Source organism: Scyliorhinus torazame, chromosome 30 (genome assembly GCF_047496885.1).
Source record: "Scyliorhinus torazame isolate Kashiwa2021f chromosome 30, sScyTor2.1, whole genome shotgun sequence".
Lineage (NCBI taxonomy): Eukaryota > Metazoa > Chordata > Chondrichthyes > Carcharhiniformes > Scyliorhinidae > Scyliorhinus > Scyliorhinus torazame.
In genome coordinates, this window is record NC_092736.1 from 12,477,986 (window position 1) to 12,497,513 (window position 19,528).

A 19,528-nucleotide genomic window follows, 5' to 3' on the forward strand; every position below is an offset into this window, starting at 1 on the left:
TCGCTCAAATCATCTAATTTTCCACAAGCCCAGCAACATAAAGCGGCAAAAATAAAGTCCCCCAATGCTCCTTGGCCTTCTGGCTAAGATCAAGTGTCAGATCAAGCCCAAGATGAGGTGCAATGCCTTTTCTTGTCAGCTTGGATCTTGTAGGTCTCCCTTGTGGAGACCATGAATTGGCTTCAATATGAACTTGGATTGGTTTTTGCAGTAAGCAATGAGACGGATTCAGGGTTTGCTCTGTCCACTATGCGCATTGGTTTTGTAACTTTAAGGATGGGATAAAAAAAATTGAAATACATAAATACATTTCCTACCAAAAGTAGATGATAGCTCTCAACAACTTTGGTAAATGCCCCCAATTAAAAACACTTAAAAGATTAGCCAATATATTGCACTTTGGGGAGGATATCATAGAATTTACAGTGCAGAAGGAGGCCATTCGGCCCATCGAGTCTGCACGGCTCTTGGAAAGAACACCCTACCCAAGGTCCACACCTCCATCCTATCCCCATAACCCAGTAACCCCACCCTACACTAAGGGCAATTTTGGACACTAGGGGCAATTTAGCATGGCCAATCCACCTAACCCGCACATCTTTGGACTTTGGACGGAGCACCCGGAGGAAACCCACGCACACACAGGGATGATGTGCAGACTCCGCACAGACAGTGACCCAAGCTGGAATCGAACCTGGGACCCTGGAGCTGTGAAGCATTTGTGCTATCCACAATGCTACCGTGCTGCCCCATTCTCCATAAATTGCCCCATAAATATAGTCTGAGTATAAATTGTTCTGCCGTTCCAATTCATTATAGGTAGCCCGGAAAGGTGATTTAAATTGCACCATGGAAAATTAGGCTGATTTATCTGGAGCCAAGATGTCAAGTGCAGAATCTAAAATTCACTACAATTGGTGTAGCTCTCTAGTCACAGAAGTCAATCCTTGCATCAAAATGGATCCGGGAGGTGCAAGGGTTGGCTCAGTTTCCATCAGTCTTCTGTTTGAGAGAGGTTGATGGCACAGATTGCTCTCTCGTAAATATTTCTGGGTCTGAGGAAACAGAAGGCTTCCTCTTCCAGCAGAACAGGCCTTCAAGAGTTGAGGCTGAATGATCTTGGCTCTTGTAAAATAATTTTACTAACCCTTCAGCTTTTTTAATTTATTCATGGATGGCACTGGCAAACCTAATATATACTGATCACCCTTGAAGTGGTGGTGGTGAACTGTCTTATGGAGAATTCCTACAGTGCAGGAGGCCATTTGGCCCATCGAGTCTGCATCAACGCTTCAAAAGAGCACCCCACCTAGGTCCACTCCCTGCCCTATCCCCTTAACCCCACGCAACCAGGCATTAAAAATAATTATTTTAGCATGGCCAAATCCACCTAACCTGCACACCTTTGGGCTGTGGGAGGAAACTGGAGCACACAGGGAAACTCAAAGACACAGGGAGAACGTATAAATGCCACAGCCACACAAGGTCAGAATGGAACCCGGATCCCTGCTGCTGTGAGGCAGAAGTTCTAACCACTGTGCCGCCCCATATCACTGCGGTCTATATGGTGAAGCTATGTCATTAGTGTTGTTCGGAAGTTCAAAGATTCTGAACCAACAAGAATGAAGGAACAGTGATAAAGTTCCAAGTTAGGATAGCACACAAATTGGGTAGGGGGTAATAGGGGGCAATCCTGTAGATTCAGGAACTTGGCTTTTTTTCTTCTACGTCAAGGGTCAACAACTTTTGTATGTGGACACCAAATAAAAGAACAAAGTTTCCTCAAATGTTGCGAAACAATCACAGTTATCGCCTGGGCCAAAACTGACCTATACTTGCCAATGAAGAAATTTGCAAAAACATAATATTTTATTGCACATTCTTCATCTGCAATAGCTTCATTAAACCAGGTGGAAAGTTTTCATCGATGTAAAATATTAAAGACGCATTCTCACAAGATGGAAGAATTTTTTTAAAATTTGAACTGCCTGTCCGACATGCATTTCCTCCTGACAACTGAATCACGAATTGGACCACGGACAGAATGCCCCGCTTGCGACAATATTGTGAAAATGTTGCCTGCCATTCACACTTGAGAAATGCAAGGCAGAGAATTTTTAAATTCAGAAACTTGTTTCAGCCCAAAGTATTACATTTGTACGTGGGATACGGAGCCAGGACACTTGACAAACAGAATGAAGTAATCAGAACTTCACGCGAACAAAATTGCCAAACGCTAAATTTTTAAAACGTGCGCGTGCGGTAGAATGACTTTAGGTGTACATACAAACACCTTGAGGCAACTTTTTATACCAAAGCACATTCAAATTTGCTAATGTGAGGCAGATTGCAAGTCAAGTGGTTAAGAGTAGCGAATTTTGCTGTGTGGCCAACAGGTGACACAAGTGGATCCAATCTTGCTCATGTCCAGAACAAGTTTTAATATTTTCTTAATAATTGCGAAAAATAGAACTACATGCTAGAAGGTGCCTCTGCATTACCCGTGTTCTACTAATTCTTAAATTTTAATTCTATCGGGGCAGCACGGTGGCACAGTGGTAGCACTGCAGTCTCACGGCGCTGAGGTCCCAGGTTCGATCCCGGCTCTGGGCCACTGTCCGTGTGGAGTTTTCACATTCTCCCCGTTTGCGTGGGTTTCGGCCCCACAACCCAAAGATGTGCAAGGTAGGTGGATTGAACACGCTAAATTGCCCCCTTAATTGGAAAAAATGAATTGGGTACTCTAAATTTATCCAAAAAAAAAATTTAAATTCTATAATGGTGCCAAAATAGTTCATAGTACAGTCATTTTTTAAAAATTGCCCATGACGTCCAATACTTTTCACAATAACTTCATTGAAGCTTACTTGTGACAATAAGCGATTATTATAATTATTATTATTACTTCAATATTGGAGTGCTGCTAAAAACCAATATTATTCTAAAAAGCAGACTGGATCCACAAAGCATAGTGCTTAAAACAAAGTTGACAAGAGTTGTTGAAAATCAAAGAGAAAATGCTGGAAAATCCCAGCAGGTGCGGCAGCATCTATAGGGAGAGAAAAGAGCGAACGTTTCGAGTCCGATGACTAAAATCAAGCTAACCTCTACTAATTGCATCAGGTTGTCAAAGTAGGCTTCCTCATCGATGCTGAGTTTGCTGGAAGAATAAATGATTCTGTAATGTTCCACCTTCCCGCTACAGCTCACACACAGTGTGTAGTCCCCAGGGTAGTTGGTACTTTCTCGTACCAAATATAAACCGTCTTCAGGAGGGTACAGTAGCCGCTCTGCTTGCTCGCGAGTAATTTTTCCATGAAACCAGCTGCAATAGATAAGTAACATAAATCAAAAAAACAATAATGAAATAGAGCAGGTGACAGGCAGCAAATAATCAAAACTGTTTCACCACAGACTTCTAACCAGATGTTCTCCATAAACTATTTGGACACAGGTTGAGAAGGAGAAAAAAAACATAACCCCTGCATGATTCTATTCTTGAGTGTTCAAGTAAAGACAGGCGGCAAATTATTTTTGTTTAATGCAGCCTTTCAAAATGCCCCCTCCCCTTTCTTGCCTCTCCACACCATCACTGCATTTGACTTGTTCCAACACATCATGGACAACAACCATAGAGGCTACTTAAACCTGGGAGTGGACAAGCAATAACCATTCTATTTCTTTTCCATTTCACAACAAGTTAATTACTAAAGTGAAATACACTATTTAACCAATTCCCAACTTCTGTAATTTAAATAAGATTAAGGTTTATTATGCTCATTCACTGTTGTTGTATATTTCACAAGTAGCAAACTATGGGATGACTTTTTTGATACAAGTTATTGTTGCTGCAATTTTGCAATATGTTATGAGACAGTCAAGCCACATCTACAATGACATTTTCTATGATTTCATAGAAGATTTGCCAAAGGATGCACTATTTTAAAATTTTTAGAGTACCCAATTCATTGTTTTTTCTAATTAAGGGGCAATTTAGCGTGGCCAATCCGTCTACCCTGCGCATCTTTTTGGGTTGCAGGGGTGAAACCCATGCAGGCACGGGGAGAATGTGCAAACTCCCACGGACAGTGACCCGGTGCCGGGATCGAACCCGGATCATCGGCGCCTTGAGGCAGCAATGCTAACCATGGTGCCATCCTGACGCCCATTTTGGAATTAAATTAAAAGTGAATTGCACCAAGGTGCCAAGTTTAATTGAGGAGTCAGCAGTAATCTAAACTACAGTACCTCAGAGAAGCTATTTGTTTGGTGTTTTCTGTTCATCACTCATACTAAGTGCCTTGGGTCTTTTACTGTGTTAAATAAATTATATAAATTTAAATTGCTGCAGAAAAATATCGCTTTATCTAAAGTCTGATGATATATGAAGCAAGTTGGTGTTTAAAGAATAAACTACAAAATATGTCTCCGATTCCTCTTTCCCCATCCTTCTACAAGCCAAAAGCCCAACTTCCATTCCTCGTCATCATGCTACTTGACAATGGCACGATACAATGGGCTAGCTCGCGGTCAATTCCAATCCCAGTTGACATGGACTCGCAACACAGATGAAATTAGATTTTTATTTAAAATACCCAAGTTCCTTGGTTGATCCCAATAAACTACAGTCACCAAGTTTGTAACTTTAAAGCACAAGTAGCCTTTTATTATATACAGAATTTTAATTAACAGAAAATATAATGACTATCTACTATCCAAGATCTAAACATTTCTGCCAAGTGCTCTCAGAAAGCATCACACAGGAACCAATCGCGGACTGTTGTCAGGCAGAACACTGTCCCTGTCCAGTCCACCGGTTGCCAGTTAACCAATCGAACCAACACCCTCCAAAGGTGTCTCCCAAGATCCACTTGGTGAAGAGGAGTCTGGCTTCTTCTATACAAAATGCAAAGCCAGGGAACATGGTGTCCTGGAAAGCAGGCTGCTTTGACTTTAAATCTTCTTCTTAAAGGCACATCCTGATTATGGGTCCATGGACCAAAATAATTAAAAAATAAATGGCAACAGAAATAAACAGGAAGGACTCTTACAAAATGGAAATGGTTCTCTCTCAGGTACAGTCTCCTCCCCTTTCAAAACCACCATCTTTCCCCTCCTTTAAAATTAAACATCTTCAATTCATCAATCCTTGCAAATTATCATCGCATCTCCCAATCATCTCCAGAGCCCCTTAAAGCACTGGGGTTTGCCAAAATGGTACCAGCGTTTTCCTCAACTCAATGTTTAAATCTCTCCAACCTGGCTTCCGCTCCTGCGACGAACAGCAAAACGGCCCCAAACACATTTTTAAAAATTACACGCTTTTGAACTATGACCTTGGCTGTGAGGCCATTTCCTTCCTCATCCCTGTACACAATCAACCAGAAATCCTCCTCGACTTACTCTCAACATCAAGCATTGGTTTCTCTGACCACTTCCGCGTTCAACATCAAGCATTGGTTTCTCTGACCACTTCCGCGTTAGTACTCTTGAAATTCAAAGATTACACTTCAATCCCCTACAATTCTTCCATTTACGAATTGTTCCCCAGCAACATCATTCCCACACATGGGGGCAGCATGAAGATCTTGATGGACAACATCGAAGTCCACCTCCTCTTGACCATCTAGTACAATGTCTCCATTAACTGTGTTGTCAAACTCCTTTCCCAATATCTAGGCTTGAATGAACCATTATTTTCTTCAGTTAAACATTCCAAATGACATAAACCACCATTTTAAGCCACTGCCACAAATCCATAGCTTTGCCATTGGTTCCATATTCCTCCCTGGTAACTGCCTCAGGTTAAACCATGCTGTTAACCACCTCAGTGCCCCAAGCGACTTTTTTCCAATCACAAAAAAACACCTACCTCTCACTCCATAACATCAACTACCCTTCTCTTGAAAAATTATATTTTCATTCACACCAGACTTTTTTTTTCCAAAATGTATTTTATTACAAACATGTATCAGAACAGGTTACAGTAAATAAACACCCCCAGTAAACGTGCTTCCCAGGAATCAACTATACAGTCTGTACAGTTTTTTTCCCTTTTCAACCCCCCCCCACCACCACCTGCAAAGAACAGCTCTCCAAACACGGTCACAAACATCCTCTACCTTTTCTCAAACTCCTCTGCAGAGCCCCTTAACTCATATTTTCTCTTTTCCAACCACAGGAAGTTGTACAGGTCACCCAACCAAGCCGCTACCCCCGGAGGTGATGCCGAACGCCACTCCAGTAAAATTTGGCGCCGTGCAATCAAAGAGGCGAAGGCCACGACATCGGTCTTCCTCCTCTCCACTAACTCCGGCTTCTCTGACACACCAAATATCGCCACAAAGAGTCCGGGTCCACCTCCCCCTCCACTATCCTGGCTAAGAACGCAAACACTCTTCCCCCGCCCCCAGAATCTCACACCAGACTCAAATTGACCAATATTCTTCAGGCCAGTCAGGCAATGGAAGAGTCAGGCAACAGAAGAGCACAAACTTAATGCTAACTAAGCCACTTGGCATGAATTGAAAAGGAACAGATTCCTTTTCAAAAGAGTCCCCCCACCCTCCCAAATTGCCATCGGAAGCTTGATATTTACACAGCTACTATAGTTTGAGACATCAGTATCGGATGATAATTAATGACATTTATTTGATATATTCAATTCTTCGGGTTAGGAATTGGAGGCGGGGAAAATAATTCTGTGCTTTAGCAAGCGAGCTAATAACTGAAGTTCAGCTGCAGCAACTATCGTAATTTGCAGATGTCACTCGTGCAGAGAATGTAAGTAATTACTTAATTATGCACATACACTAAAAGCAAATGCTTTTTGTGAAGCTGGTTAGGAATATCATGCTGTTTTCAACTTGTATATTTTTAGCTTAGTTAGGAATGTGGCTTTAAATTTAGGTGAGGCGTGTCCCTTCATCAAGTAGATCCCGTGCAGAAGTTCCCTTTCATGGAAATGACATTCTATAAGCACTCCATGTAAAATGGTAACTGACTTGAGATGAGATTTGCATTTTAGAAAATGACCGGCATTAAATGTTTCAGATTTCAGTTAGCCAATCTTTCCTCTCCAAAATGGAAGTAAACTTAAGCTTTTGTATCACACTGCTCAAAAATCATTCACAAAAGCAAGAGTGTTCATGGAAGATCTTTTAGATACAGTGTCACATTACATACAGAGCCCATGGATCTGAAATTTAATCATTAAAATCTAGCACAGAGCAAGCAAAAGATATAATATTTTCCCTTCAAATTGCAGTCTGTGCTGGTCAAAAGCCAGAAAAATCAATTGCAACATCTCACTCAGAGTAGCTATTACAACAGAAAGGATCTGGCCCCGCAGCCTAGTAATTAGTTTTATGGTGTATTTATCAGCTTAATGGCACAATTCGGTCTTTTAAAAGCTAGCTGAATGAAAACAATAGCGGCCCATCCCCAAAATCAATTCTGGCTGTCCTTCTGACAAAGGGAGAATAATAGATGGATGGCCTGGACTACATTATCAATACTCACTGAACCACACGCTTAACAAATTTTCCCTAGATACATCCCAACCCATCTTTCCCCCTCGAGATTCCTTCTTCAGCCTTGTTTGGGTGTGAACCATTCTGCCTTATTCCCGAACAAGACTAAATGCCACTAAGAGGTGAATCTATTTTAAAATAAATTTAGAGTACCCAATTCTTGTTTTCCCAATTAAGGGGCAATTTAACGTGGCCAATTCACCTGCACATATTTTTGAGTTGTGGGGGTGAGACCCACGCAGGCACGGGGAGAATGTATAAAGAGGTGAATCCAACCCACAATTTCAAAAACACTTAACGTCACACCATGTTAAGTTTCAGTCCTTCCACGACAACCTCGGCAGAATAATTAAAAGTAATTAATCAAAGTAAGGTGCACTCGAAACTGTGGCAGTGGCTGTTTATTTTTCTACACACTAGGCTGTTCTCATTTCCACTGCAGTTAATAAGCTGATAATAACCGAGAACTGCAAAGTGTGTGAAACATGGGAACGGTAAAGCCAGCCAAACATTAAATCGGGAGGAAAGCTGCAGCTGTCGATCAACAAACACAAAGCGGAGAGAAATTGCATCTCTTGCTCTCTGCCTCTGTGTAAGTTAGCCTCATCGTCAGTACAGTTGCACCATGCTTTCTGCATCAATGCCATGTTGTTTCCTGTGCAAGATTCAGCAGCATAAGTTTGGCAACACACTGTAATTCATATCGAGAAATCAGTATGTATTGCGCCTGTTTTACACCTGGGCAAAATCCATATCAATTCCTACTGCAGTGTGTCAAAATAACCTTTTTAAAATGTGGCCTGCATCAGGCCCACCACATGAATTGAGTTTGACAGTTACAGTCTAATCAATTGGCTGATTCAAGCACACTATCAGGCCACCGAATGCTCCTGAATTAAGATGATTGTATATTTAAATATTTCCTGTAATATTTGGTGAGAATTCACCCCTTGCTTCTTTGTCAAACATTTTGGTGGTAAATAACAGGCATGATACATGGTGTCAGTTTCGCATCAATTGCATTTTTGTTTCCAATGATCAGCGTTTTTAAACAACAAAGCAACGACTTACGGCATAAGGCTAAGTTTTGCACCAGATTTGACTCCTTCTCTCTTCTGAACATAGTTTGCAGGGATGATACCTTCTTTGCCTATTTTGCTCTTTGCTTTGTACCAGTTTGGATCCTAAAAACGGCAAAGCAGAATTGGAAAAAGAACCAGCGGTGCTCTGCGACAATGAGCACAAAGTGAATAAAAAGGTGCAATTTTTGGCAAATTAATATAATTAACTTCTCTTAGAACATTGTATCACAAACATTTTGGAATAATACCAGAAACAAAAAATGTAATATATTACAAAGGAGCTTAATAAAGTGATGCATATCTTGGTATAATCAGCTCAGGATCTATAGTAGTGATGTGTTCAAAACCAAAGTGCTATATAGCAGGACAATGAATTCATGTTATGTTAAAATTGAAGAACCTGGAGATGACTGCTGTATGTTAACCAAATCCTTAGAAATGGCTTCGGATGATAAATCATGCACAATGTGCTTGCTCAGCTGCTCCTTCGATTTTTTTTCTTTCCTTTTCTGTATATCCTTTGTGGAAGGTGACGCTTCATGAAGTGCAACATGAATGTGGCAGTTAACCAAGCAGATACTCTCATGCCACAGTTCATTGTTCAATGTAAGCGTGATTGTGGCTTTTCAATAAATGTAAAGAAACTTCCCAGATTACAAAAACAGCTGAGCAGACAAACAAATCTTATTTAAGAACGGAGTTCCATTTAGCTTCCATTTAGGGAACACTGATAAATATTTTTACCTTGGTGACTGAAACAATAGTGAGAACATCGCCTTTGTTAAAGGGAAGGTCTTGTTCTGCGCTGCCACTGAAATTGTATTTGGCTATACATTCTGTGCCTGATGCCCATATTGTCTGCAAGAGAATGGGGCAGTGATCATAAAGACTAGGATTTTAGTACTTCAGATTTCTCTATGAACTGTACAAATAAATCTGCTTTAACAACAAAGGTTATTTTAAAAACATATAATAAACTCATGTATAAATACTGGATATGGCAAAATGGTTTTCCTTGCCATTATTAATTGTGCAAGACAGTGAACTTCACCAATCATGATTTCCATAATAGTTACAACAGTTACTGTAATTTGGCCGCACCAATTTGAAAATGTAACTTGACACAATCAGATTGCATCCAGGCATGCAACTCCCACGTTTCCGTGAGGGCAATGAATTGAAGGGCATACTCATGAATATGTATTAGAAGCTGTGTCAAAAAATAAATACCATCTGTTTTGGACTCCGGGATTTGGAAAATCAGGAGTCCAAATCAATTTAATTATTTCAATGTATTTCAGTGAATCCAGGATGAAATACTCATAACTGCCTGTAGTTTAAAAGTTGCAAATGCTGAACAGTTCAATATAAAGGAGTCATTCTTGCTGACTTGCCCTTTAGCACAATCAAAATTTAAGCGCCAAATGTGCACTTGTAATTTTTGGAAAAATGATTGAGCCACTTCAATGCGTGACACAGTATGAAGTGGTCATTCTTTGTACATGAGCTAACTCAGGAATGTAGGCACTGCGTTGAGGGTGGGCAGGAGAGTAGAAAGATAACAAACAGTAGATGCAGGTATAGGGAAAAGCAGAAATGGCTATACAACATAAATTGGTAACCCAGAACACAAAACAGACAATATCTAATCCACATTCAACCCATTTTGTATGAAGAGTTCATACGGAGCTATGGTCATGTTGCACAGTAGCCCTTGAATGCTCTCACATTCAACTCGCTCTATAATGGGCAGCACTATTGCAATAATGATATGTAAAGTAAGACATCTCAGTATTACTATTTTCTATCCACTTTCCTGCATGCCTCCAAAACCTGGAAAACAAATAAAGATTGGGGGGGGGGGGGGGGGGGGGGGGGGAGAAGAGAGAGAGAGAGAGAGAGAGAAATAGAATGAAATGTATGTTTAAAGATCCATATGCAGACTATAAGACAAATGAAGGGGTGTTTGAAACTGCAAGATAAAAATAACTCTAAAAATTGACATCCGTAAAAGAAAATGCCTGCATTTTGGCCATTCGATCAGAGCTGAAAAATGACAGATCTCTAGACGTGGAGTACAATAAATAGAAAGAGGGTAGAACTAGACATAGTTGGATGATGACAACACCGAGCGGTTGCAAACAAGCCACAGTGGTTGTGAGGATTGAGCAAGACAGGCGAGCGAGACATACCATGATAACACATTTCCTGGTAGGAGTAGCTAAAGTAGCAACAGTATTACTGACAAGATGATAAAATATTTTTAAGAGAATCTGAATTTTTATCAGCATTCAAATTGAAAAACAACTCGTGGTAACGCATAAAAACATTTGAACTCCGTTATCTGTTTCATGCCATTTACACAACACAGGATGCATTTTCCCCCCTCTGGTGTTGCTTAATTTTATCACATAACATCCAATGCACACTGATTTGTTCCGAGTCCAAATTGTAATATTGTATAGGGGGCACGGCAGCACAGTGGTTAGCATAATTGCTTCACAGCTCCAGGGTCCCAGGTTCGATTCCCGGCTTGGGTCACTATATGTGCGGAGTTTGCATTTTCTCCCCGTGTCTGCGTGGATTTCCTCCGGGTGCTCCGGTTTCCTCCCATAGTCCAAAGATGTGCAGGTTAGGTGGATTGGCCATGCTAAATTGCCTTTAGTGTCCAAAAAGGTTGGGTGGGGTTACTGGGATAGGGTGAAGGTTGGGCTTGGGTGTGGTGCTCTATCCAAGGGCTGGCGCAGACTCGATGGGCTGACTGTCCTTCTGCACTGTAAGTTCTATGATTCTACATGATTCCATGCAAACTTTCCCCCCCCCCCAACAATTACAAAAATGACACATTGGTCTTCCATGGTTCAACTGAAGTTGGTAGGAGATAAACAGTTAAATAAACACTAAACACTAAGAATGTGTGCCCTTCTTGCCTTGATCTCCACTGCCATTCAACATATATTTTTTGCCTTCAACTATTTCTCTTTGCATTGTTTCACCTTCCAATATACTTGAACAGTTAAGACAAAAAAAGGTGTTCAGTTTTCAAAGTACACTTTTCGAACAACATAAAGGCTGGAGTTTTAAAAAATAAATTTAGAGTACCCAATTCATTTTTTCCAATTAAGGGGGCAATTTAATGTGGCCAATCCACCTACCCTGCACATCTCTGGGTTGTGGGGGCGAAACCTACGCAAACACGGGGAGAATGTGCAAACTCCACACGGACAGTGACCCAGGGCCGGGATCGAACCTGGGATCTCGGCGCTGTGAGACAGCAGTGCTAACCCACTGCGCCACCGTGCTGCCCTTAAAACACGCTGGAGTTTAACAAATGCATGACCGGCGACTTCCGGGTGCGGCGATGACCAGCTAAGTCGCACGTTTCGGCAGCTCCCGGTGGAACGGACTTTTGGGCTCTTAATAGGAGCCCCAACGGCAATTTAAACGGCCAAAAACACTGTGCGGTAAACCAGAAGGGAATCCCCCCGGACACGCATGGAAAAGGGAGAGGATAGCGGCCGGATTGCGGAGGATCCTCTGGAGCAGCGGCAAGGAAGGCAAGCTCAAAGCAAGGTGGCGTCAGAAGGTGGCCGTTTGTTATGGGGCCCGGACCAACAAGAGTTCCTGCGGCGCTGTGTGGAAGAGCTGAAAAAGGAGTTGAAGAAGGAGCTGTTGGCCCCGATATTACAGGCGATTGAAGGGCTAAAGGAGGAGCAGAAGACCCAAGAGCAGGAGCTTCGGGTTGTGAAGGCAAAGGCTGCTGAAAATGAAGACGAAATACAGGGCCTGGTGGTGAAGACAGAGACGCACGAGGCACAGCATAAAAGGTGTGTGGAAAGGCTGGAAGTACTGGAGAATAATTTGAGGAGGAAGAATTTTAGGGTTCTGGGTCTTCCCGAAGGCGCAGATGGGGCGGACGTCGGGACATATGTGAGCACGATGCTTCACTCGCTAATGGGATCGGAGGCCCAGACGGGCCCTTTGGAGGTGGAGGGAGCTTATCGAGTTTTGGCGCGAAGACCGAGGGCTGGAGAAATACCTCGAGCTATAGTGGTGAGGTTTCTCCGCTATAATGACAGAGAAACAGTCCTCAGATGGGCGAAGAAAACTCGGAGCTGTAGGTGGGAGAACGCGGTGATCCGCGTATACCAGGATTGGAGTGCGGAGGTGGCGAGAAGGAGGGTAAGTTTTAATCGGGCTAAGGCGGTGCTTCACAAAAAGATCATCCAGTTTGGAATGTTACAACCAGCGAGATTGTGGGTCACACACCAAGGGAAGCACCACTACTTTGAGACGGCAGAAGAGGCGTGGACATTCATTGTGGACGAGAAGCTGGAATAGTTTGGCGAGAGAAAGAACTTTTGGGACAAAGTGGTGGGGTGATTATGTGGGGCGAGGGGGAAAAAGGGGGGGGGGGGGGTGATTTTTCAATTTGTTAATCTTGCGATCCTGTAACTTTTCTCTCTTCCCCATGTTGGGGGGCGGGGTATGAGGAACTGTGGGCGCCGGCCATTAGGGGCGGGGCCGAGTGGAAAACGCGGGCTTTGTTCCCGCGTTATGGTAATTATGGCGGGAACAGGAACGCAGGAAGGAGTGGGCCTCGCACAGTGGGGGCCGAGGACAAGGGGGGAAGCCGAGGTCAGCCAGAGTTCGTTGACTTCTGGGAGCAATATGGGGGGTGCAACTACGCTAGAAAGGGATCTAGCGGGGGGGGGGGTTAACTGGGTCGCTGCTGCTAAGGAGAAGGGGGAGCTGTTATGGGATGGGGTGGTCGATGCGGGAGGGCGCCGTCGGGGGCATACACGGGTACGTGGGAACCGGGTGAGGAGCTGGGTTAAAAAAGGGGATGGCTAGTCGACAAGGGGGGGGGGCGGGGGGGGGGGTAAAGAGCCCCCTAACCCGGCTGATCATGTGGAACGTGAGAGGGCTGAACGGGCCGATTAAAAGGGCACGGGTACTCGCACACCTAAAGAAATTAAAGGCAGATGTGGTTATGTTGCAGGAGACGCATCTGAAACTGATAGACCAGGTCAGGCTACGTAAAGGATGGGTGGGGCAGGTGTTTCATTCGGGTTTGGATGCGAAGAACAGGGGGGTGGCTATCTTAGTGGGGAAACGGGTACTGTTTGAGGCAAAGACCATAGTGGCGGATAGTGGGGGTAGATATGTGATGGTGAGTGGCAGATTGCAAGGGGAGGCGGTGGTTCTGGTGAACGTATATGCCCCGAACTGGGACGATGCAAATTGTATGAGGCGTATGTTGGGACGTATCCCGGACCTGGAGGCGGGAAAGTTGGTAATGGGAGGAGACTTCAATACGGTGCTTGATCCAGGGCTGGACCGATCGAGGTCCAGGACTGGGAGGAGGCCAGCAGCGGCCAGGGTGCTCAAGGACTTCATGGAGCAGATGGGAGGGGTAGACCCCTGGAGATCTAGTAGGCCTAGGAGTAAGGAGTTCTCATTTTTCTCCCATGTCCACAAAGTATACTCACGGATAGACTTTTTTGTCTTGGGAAGGGCACTGATTCCGAAGGTGACAGGGACGGAATATACGGCCATAGCTATTTCGGACCACGCTCCACATTGGGTAGACCTGGAGGTAGGAGAGGAAAAAGAACAGCACCCACTCTGGAGAATGGATATGGGCTTATTGGCGGATGAGGGGGTATGTTTAAGGGTGAGGGGGTGCATCGAAAGGTACTTGGAGCTTATTGACAATGGAGAGGTTCAGGTGGGAGTGGTCTGGGAGGCGTTGAAGGCGGTGGTTAGAGGGGAATTGATATCCATAAGGGCACATAAAGGGAAGCAAGAGGGTAAAGAAAGGGAGCGATTGCTGAAAGAATTTTTGAGGGTGGACAGGCAATATGCGGAGGCACCGGAGGAGGGACTGTACAGGGAAAGACAAAGGCTGCATATGGAATTTGACCTGCTGACCACGGGTAAGGCAGAGGCACAGTGGAGGAGGGCACAGGGTGTACAGTATGAGTATGGAGAGAAGGCGAGTCGGCTACTGGCCCACCAATTGAGGAAGAGGGGAGCAGCGAGGGAGATAGGTGGGGTGAGAGATGAGGAGGGAGAGATGGAACGGGGAGCGGAGAGTGTGAACGGGGTGTTCAAGGCATTTTATGAGAGGTTATATGAGGCTCAGCCCCCGGAAGGGAAGGAGGGAATGATGTGTTTCTTGGATCAGCTGGAATTCCCCAAGGTGGAGGAGCAGGAGAGGGCGGGACTGGGAGCACAGATTGAGATGGAGGTGGTGGTAAAAGGGATTGGGAGCATGCAGGCGGGGAAGGCCCCGGGACCGGACGGATTCCTGGTGGAATTTTACGGGAAGTATATGGACTTACTGGCCCCGCTTTTGACGAGAACCTTTAATGAGGCTAGGGAAAGGGGGCAGCTGCCCCCGACTATGTCGGAGGCAACGATATCGCTCCTTTTGAAGAAGGAAAAAGACCCGCTGCAGTGTGGGTCCTACAGGCCCATTTCCCTTTTAAATGTAGATGCTAAGCTCCTGGCTAAGGTGACGGCGATGAGGATAGAGGACTGTGCCCCGGGGGTGGTCCACGAGGATCAAACTGGGTTCGTTAAGGGGAGACAGCTGAACACGAACATACGGAGGTTGCTAGGGGTAATGATGATGCCCCCACCAGAGGGGGAGGCGGAGATAGTGGTGGCGATGGACGCCGAGAAAGCATTTGACAGAGTGGAGTGGGATTATCTGTGGGAGGTGCTGAGGAGATTTGGTTTTGGAGAAGGTTATATTGGATGGGTACAGCTGCTGTATAGGGCCCCGGTGGCGAGCGTGGCCACGAACAGACAGGGGTCTGATTACTTCCGTCTTCATAGAGGGACGAGGCAGGGGTGTCCCCCGTCTCCATTACTGTTTGCATTGGCGATTGAGCCCCTGGCCATAGCACTGAGGGGCTCCAGGAAGTGGAGGGAAGTGCTCAGGGGAGGAGAAGAACACCGGGTATCCTTGTATGCAGATGATTTACTGCTGTATGTTGCGGACCCAGTGGAGGGGATGCCTGAGATAATGCAGACACTCAGGGAGTTTGGGGAATTTTCGGGGTATAAACTGAATATGGGTAAGAGTGAGTTGTTTGTGGTGCATCCGGGGGAACAGAGCAGGGGAATAGATGACTTACCGCTGAGGAAGGTAACAAGAGATTTCCGGTACTTAGGGATTCAGATAGCCAGGAGTTGGGGAACCTTACACCGGCTTAATTTAACAAGATTGGTGGAACAGATGGAGGAGGATTTTAAGAGATGGGACATGGTGCCCCTGTCACTGTTGGGTAGGGTGCAGGCGGTCAAAATGGCAGTCCTCCCGAGATTCCTCTTTGTGTTTCAGTGCCTTCCGGTGATGGTCACGAAGGCTTTTTTCAAGAGAATTGAGAAAAGTGTCATGAGCTTTGTGTGGGCCGGGAAAACCCCGAGAGTGAGGAGGGGGTTCTTGCAGCGTAGCAGGGATAGGGGGGGGCTGGCACTACCGAGCCTAAGTGAATACTACTGGGCCGCAAATATCTCAATGGTGTGTAAGTGGATGGGAGAAGGGGAGGGAGCGGCGTGGAAGAGATTGGAGACGGCGTCCTGCAAGGGTACCAGCCTACAAGCAATGGTGACGGCGCCGTTGCCGTTCTCCCCGAAGAAATACACCACAAGTCCAGTGGTGGTGGCAACACTAAAAATTTGGGGGCAGTGGAGACGACATAGGGGAAGGACGGGAGCCTCGGTGTGGTCCCCGATAAGAAATAACCATAGGTTTGTCCCGTGGAGAATGGATGGGGGATTTGGAGCATGGCAGAGAGCGGGGCTTGTGCAACTGAGAGATCTGTTCGTAGACGGGACGTTTGCGAGTCTGGGAGCACTGACGGAAAAATATGGGTTGCCCCAAGGGAATGCATTTCGGTACATGCAACGGGGGGCTTTTGCGAGGCAACAGGTGAGGGAATTCCCGCAGCTTCCGACGAAGGAGGTTCAGGATAGAGTGATCTCAGGGACATGGGTGGGGGATGGTAGGGTGTCGGATATATACAGGGAAATGAGAGACGAGGGGGAGATCATGGTGGATGAGCTGAAGGGAAAATGGGAAGAAGAGCTGGGGGAAGAGATTGAAGAGGGGCTGTGGGCAGATGCCCTATGTAGGGTAAACTCTTCGTCCTCGTGCGCCAGGCTAAGCCTGATACAATTCAAGGTTTTGCACAGGGCGCATATGACCGGAGCAAGGCTCAGTAAATTCTTTGGGGTAGAGGATAGGTGTGGGAGATGCTCGAGAAGCCCAACAAACCACACCCACATGTTTTGGTCGTGTCCGGCACTGCAGGGGTTCTGGGTGGGGGTGGCAAAGGTGCTTTCGAAGGTGGTGAGGGTCCGGGTCGAGCCAGGCTGGGGGTTGGCTATATTCGGGGTTGCAGAAGAGCCGGGAGTGCAGGAGGCGAAAGAGGCTGATGTCTTGGCCTTTGCGTCCCGAGTAGCCCGGCGAAGGATATTGCTTATGTGGAAGGAAGCCAAACCCCCGGGCGTGGCGACCTGGATAAATGACATGGCAGGGTTTATAAAACTAGAACGGTTAAAGATTGCACTAAGGGGTTCGGCTCAAGGATTCACCAGGCGGTGGCAACCGTTCATTGACTACCTCGCAGAACGATAAAGGAAATGGGAAGGCAACAGCAGCAAACCAGGGGGGGGGCCCAGGCAGGTCCTCAGGGATGTTTGTGTATAGATATTTGTACCAGGTTATGTACACTGGATTGCTCAATTTTATTTTTGGAGAGTTATTATTTTTGATATGGCAGTTGCCATTTAGTTTACATATTATTTATTTGTTAAAATGGCCACTGTTATTTATACTGTTTCATTGTCAAAAAAGGAAAACCTTTGTATTGTTTTGTTTGGCCACAAAATTTTGAATAAAATATATTAAAAAACAAAAACAAATGCATGACCACAGATACATAAAAATGTCAAACACGATAGCCTATTGGTGAGCATGCCCAGACAAGTATTCCTGTTGCTAAAAGTTAACAGCGGGACACCCAAGTATTGCCGTAACACTGCATAGGTAAATTTCTATAACTTAATGCTTTATGGGAAACCTATGTAAAAACAAACTGGAGCTTCATTAACAGCTGGAGCTTTTGAGTTCAAAGCTACCTAGCTTCATGGATACTGCCACTGAGCATGTCGACAACGAGGCAACAAAGATGTGCAAATGAGAGTTGAGAATAAAGAAACTTAGCAGTTGCATTCAACAGGAACAAAGCTACAGAAGATCCAGCCATAAACAATGCATTTGGAAAAATCCATCGCCTGTGCTATTGTCTGAAATTGCCTATAACTTTGTGCTCCACTCTACACCCCACTCCACAGTTCATTCATATGAATTGGTGAATTTTTAAAAATAGTGAAGGAGAGCAGGAAGAGAGCTTTTAGAACACAATGCAAACACTAATAATGTCATTCTAGTCTTCCCATGATCCCATTAACAACATAAAACTGCAAAGTTTAAGGATAATATGCAAAACAGTCTAAACTCCTGTACTGATAAGCCACTTTGCAACTAACTTGTGTTATGGGAGAGGCGTTTTCAGAACCCCAAAATGTAACATGGAGTTCAACCAACCTCTCCCTTTAATGGTTTTGTTGCTTTTCCGAGCACACGGCTTTTTCCCTAGGTGTGGGATTACAATTATGGACACGTGGGTTTTTAAACACAAAACACTGTTTATTCCATGAACTCAATTTAGCATCTTAAATAAACATTGGATCTCTTAAAACCCCTTACTTCAAAGATAACTCAGAAAATATTGCAACAGTAAATAACTCCATAAAATGTTCCTTTAAACTTCCAAGAGACTTAACACCTTTAAACAAAATCACATCAGGTTAAAGGATATATATATTTTCTGTAGAATGGCAGAGATATATTAGCTTGGGTGACTTCAGCTCCAGCACCTTGCTTTCTTCATGCAGCTCTCTGGAAACCCACAGACACACCCACGCTGCTTTCTCAAACCTGGCTTTCTCCCTTCTAAGCAGATCACAGCAAACCAGAACTTCTCAAGCTGCTGTCTCAAACTGGCTTTCTACTTTTAAACTGCTCTCAGCAAAACCAGCCAGGCACTTTTTAAACTAACTACAAAACAAAACTGCAAAATGGCTGACCTGAGCTGAGCTCCACCCACTCTATGACATCACTGTTTTCTTAAAGGTACATTGCTTAAACATCCAGTTCTTAATTGCATGACACTTGGTTGCAAATTTGTGGATGGTAAAGACTTCTTGTGTTACATTGCTCTCTACACACGCCGTCCCCATAAAAATACCAGGCCAGTTCATTCATATTAATCTGTTATGGCCATAAGAAAATATTTTTAAACAGTCTGCCACAAACAGTTTATTGTTATTGTGCCTTATGATTATGCATCTTCTTATTTAATTCCATTTTTGATGTCATCAGCAAGTGCTGTGACATCATTAGTTGTAGTTACCGGTGTACATTCGTATTTAACTGCCGTTTGAGTCCCAATTCTTTTTTTCCCCCAATTAAGGGGAAATTTAACGTGGCAGTTCATCTACCTTGCACATCTTTGGGTTGTGGGGGTGAGACCCACGCAGACACCGGGAGAATGTGCAAACTCCACATGGACAGTGACCCGGAGCAGGGATCGAACCCGGGTCCTCGGTGCCGCGAGGCAGCAGAGCTAACCACTGGGCCACCATGCCGCCCTGCCGATAATTCTAACTGTATTCCGTTACTGCTATTTCGATGTTTAGCTAGCTGCGCCCATTTTTGAGACCATACTGTAATTTGAACTTTGCTATTTTTAGATATTAAGAAAGATTAACTTGAAGATCAACATTGCAACTACCTTTTTGTGGTCACGTTACCACATTTACTTCAGTAAATAT

The 19,528-nt window shown here is 44.6% G+C and overlaps 1 protein-coding gene across 5 annotated transcripts in view; it reads right to left on the reverse strand.

Moving 5' to 3' along the window:
* Positions 1 to 19,528, reverse strand: part of csk (C-terminal Src kinase) — a 161,370-nt gene that overhangs the window by 36,390 nt on the left and 105,452 nt on the right. For all 5 annotated transcript variants that reach the window (XM_072492834.1, XM_072492835.1, XM_072492837.1 and 2 more), the window contains 3 exons: positions 9,359 to 9,472; positions 8,604 to 8,716; positions 3,106 to 3,325 (listed from right to left, as the gene is read on the reverse strand). In XM_072492834.1, coding sequence (XP_072348935.1) covers positions 3,106 to 3,325; positions 8,604 to 8,716; positions 9,359 to 9,472 — 447 coding nt within the window. The remainder of the gene's footprint in view (positions 1 to 3,105; positions 3,326 to 8,603; positions 8,717 to 9,358; positions 9,473 to 19,528) is intronic.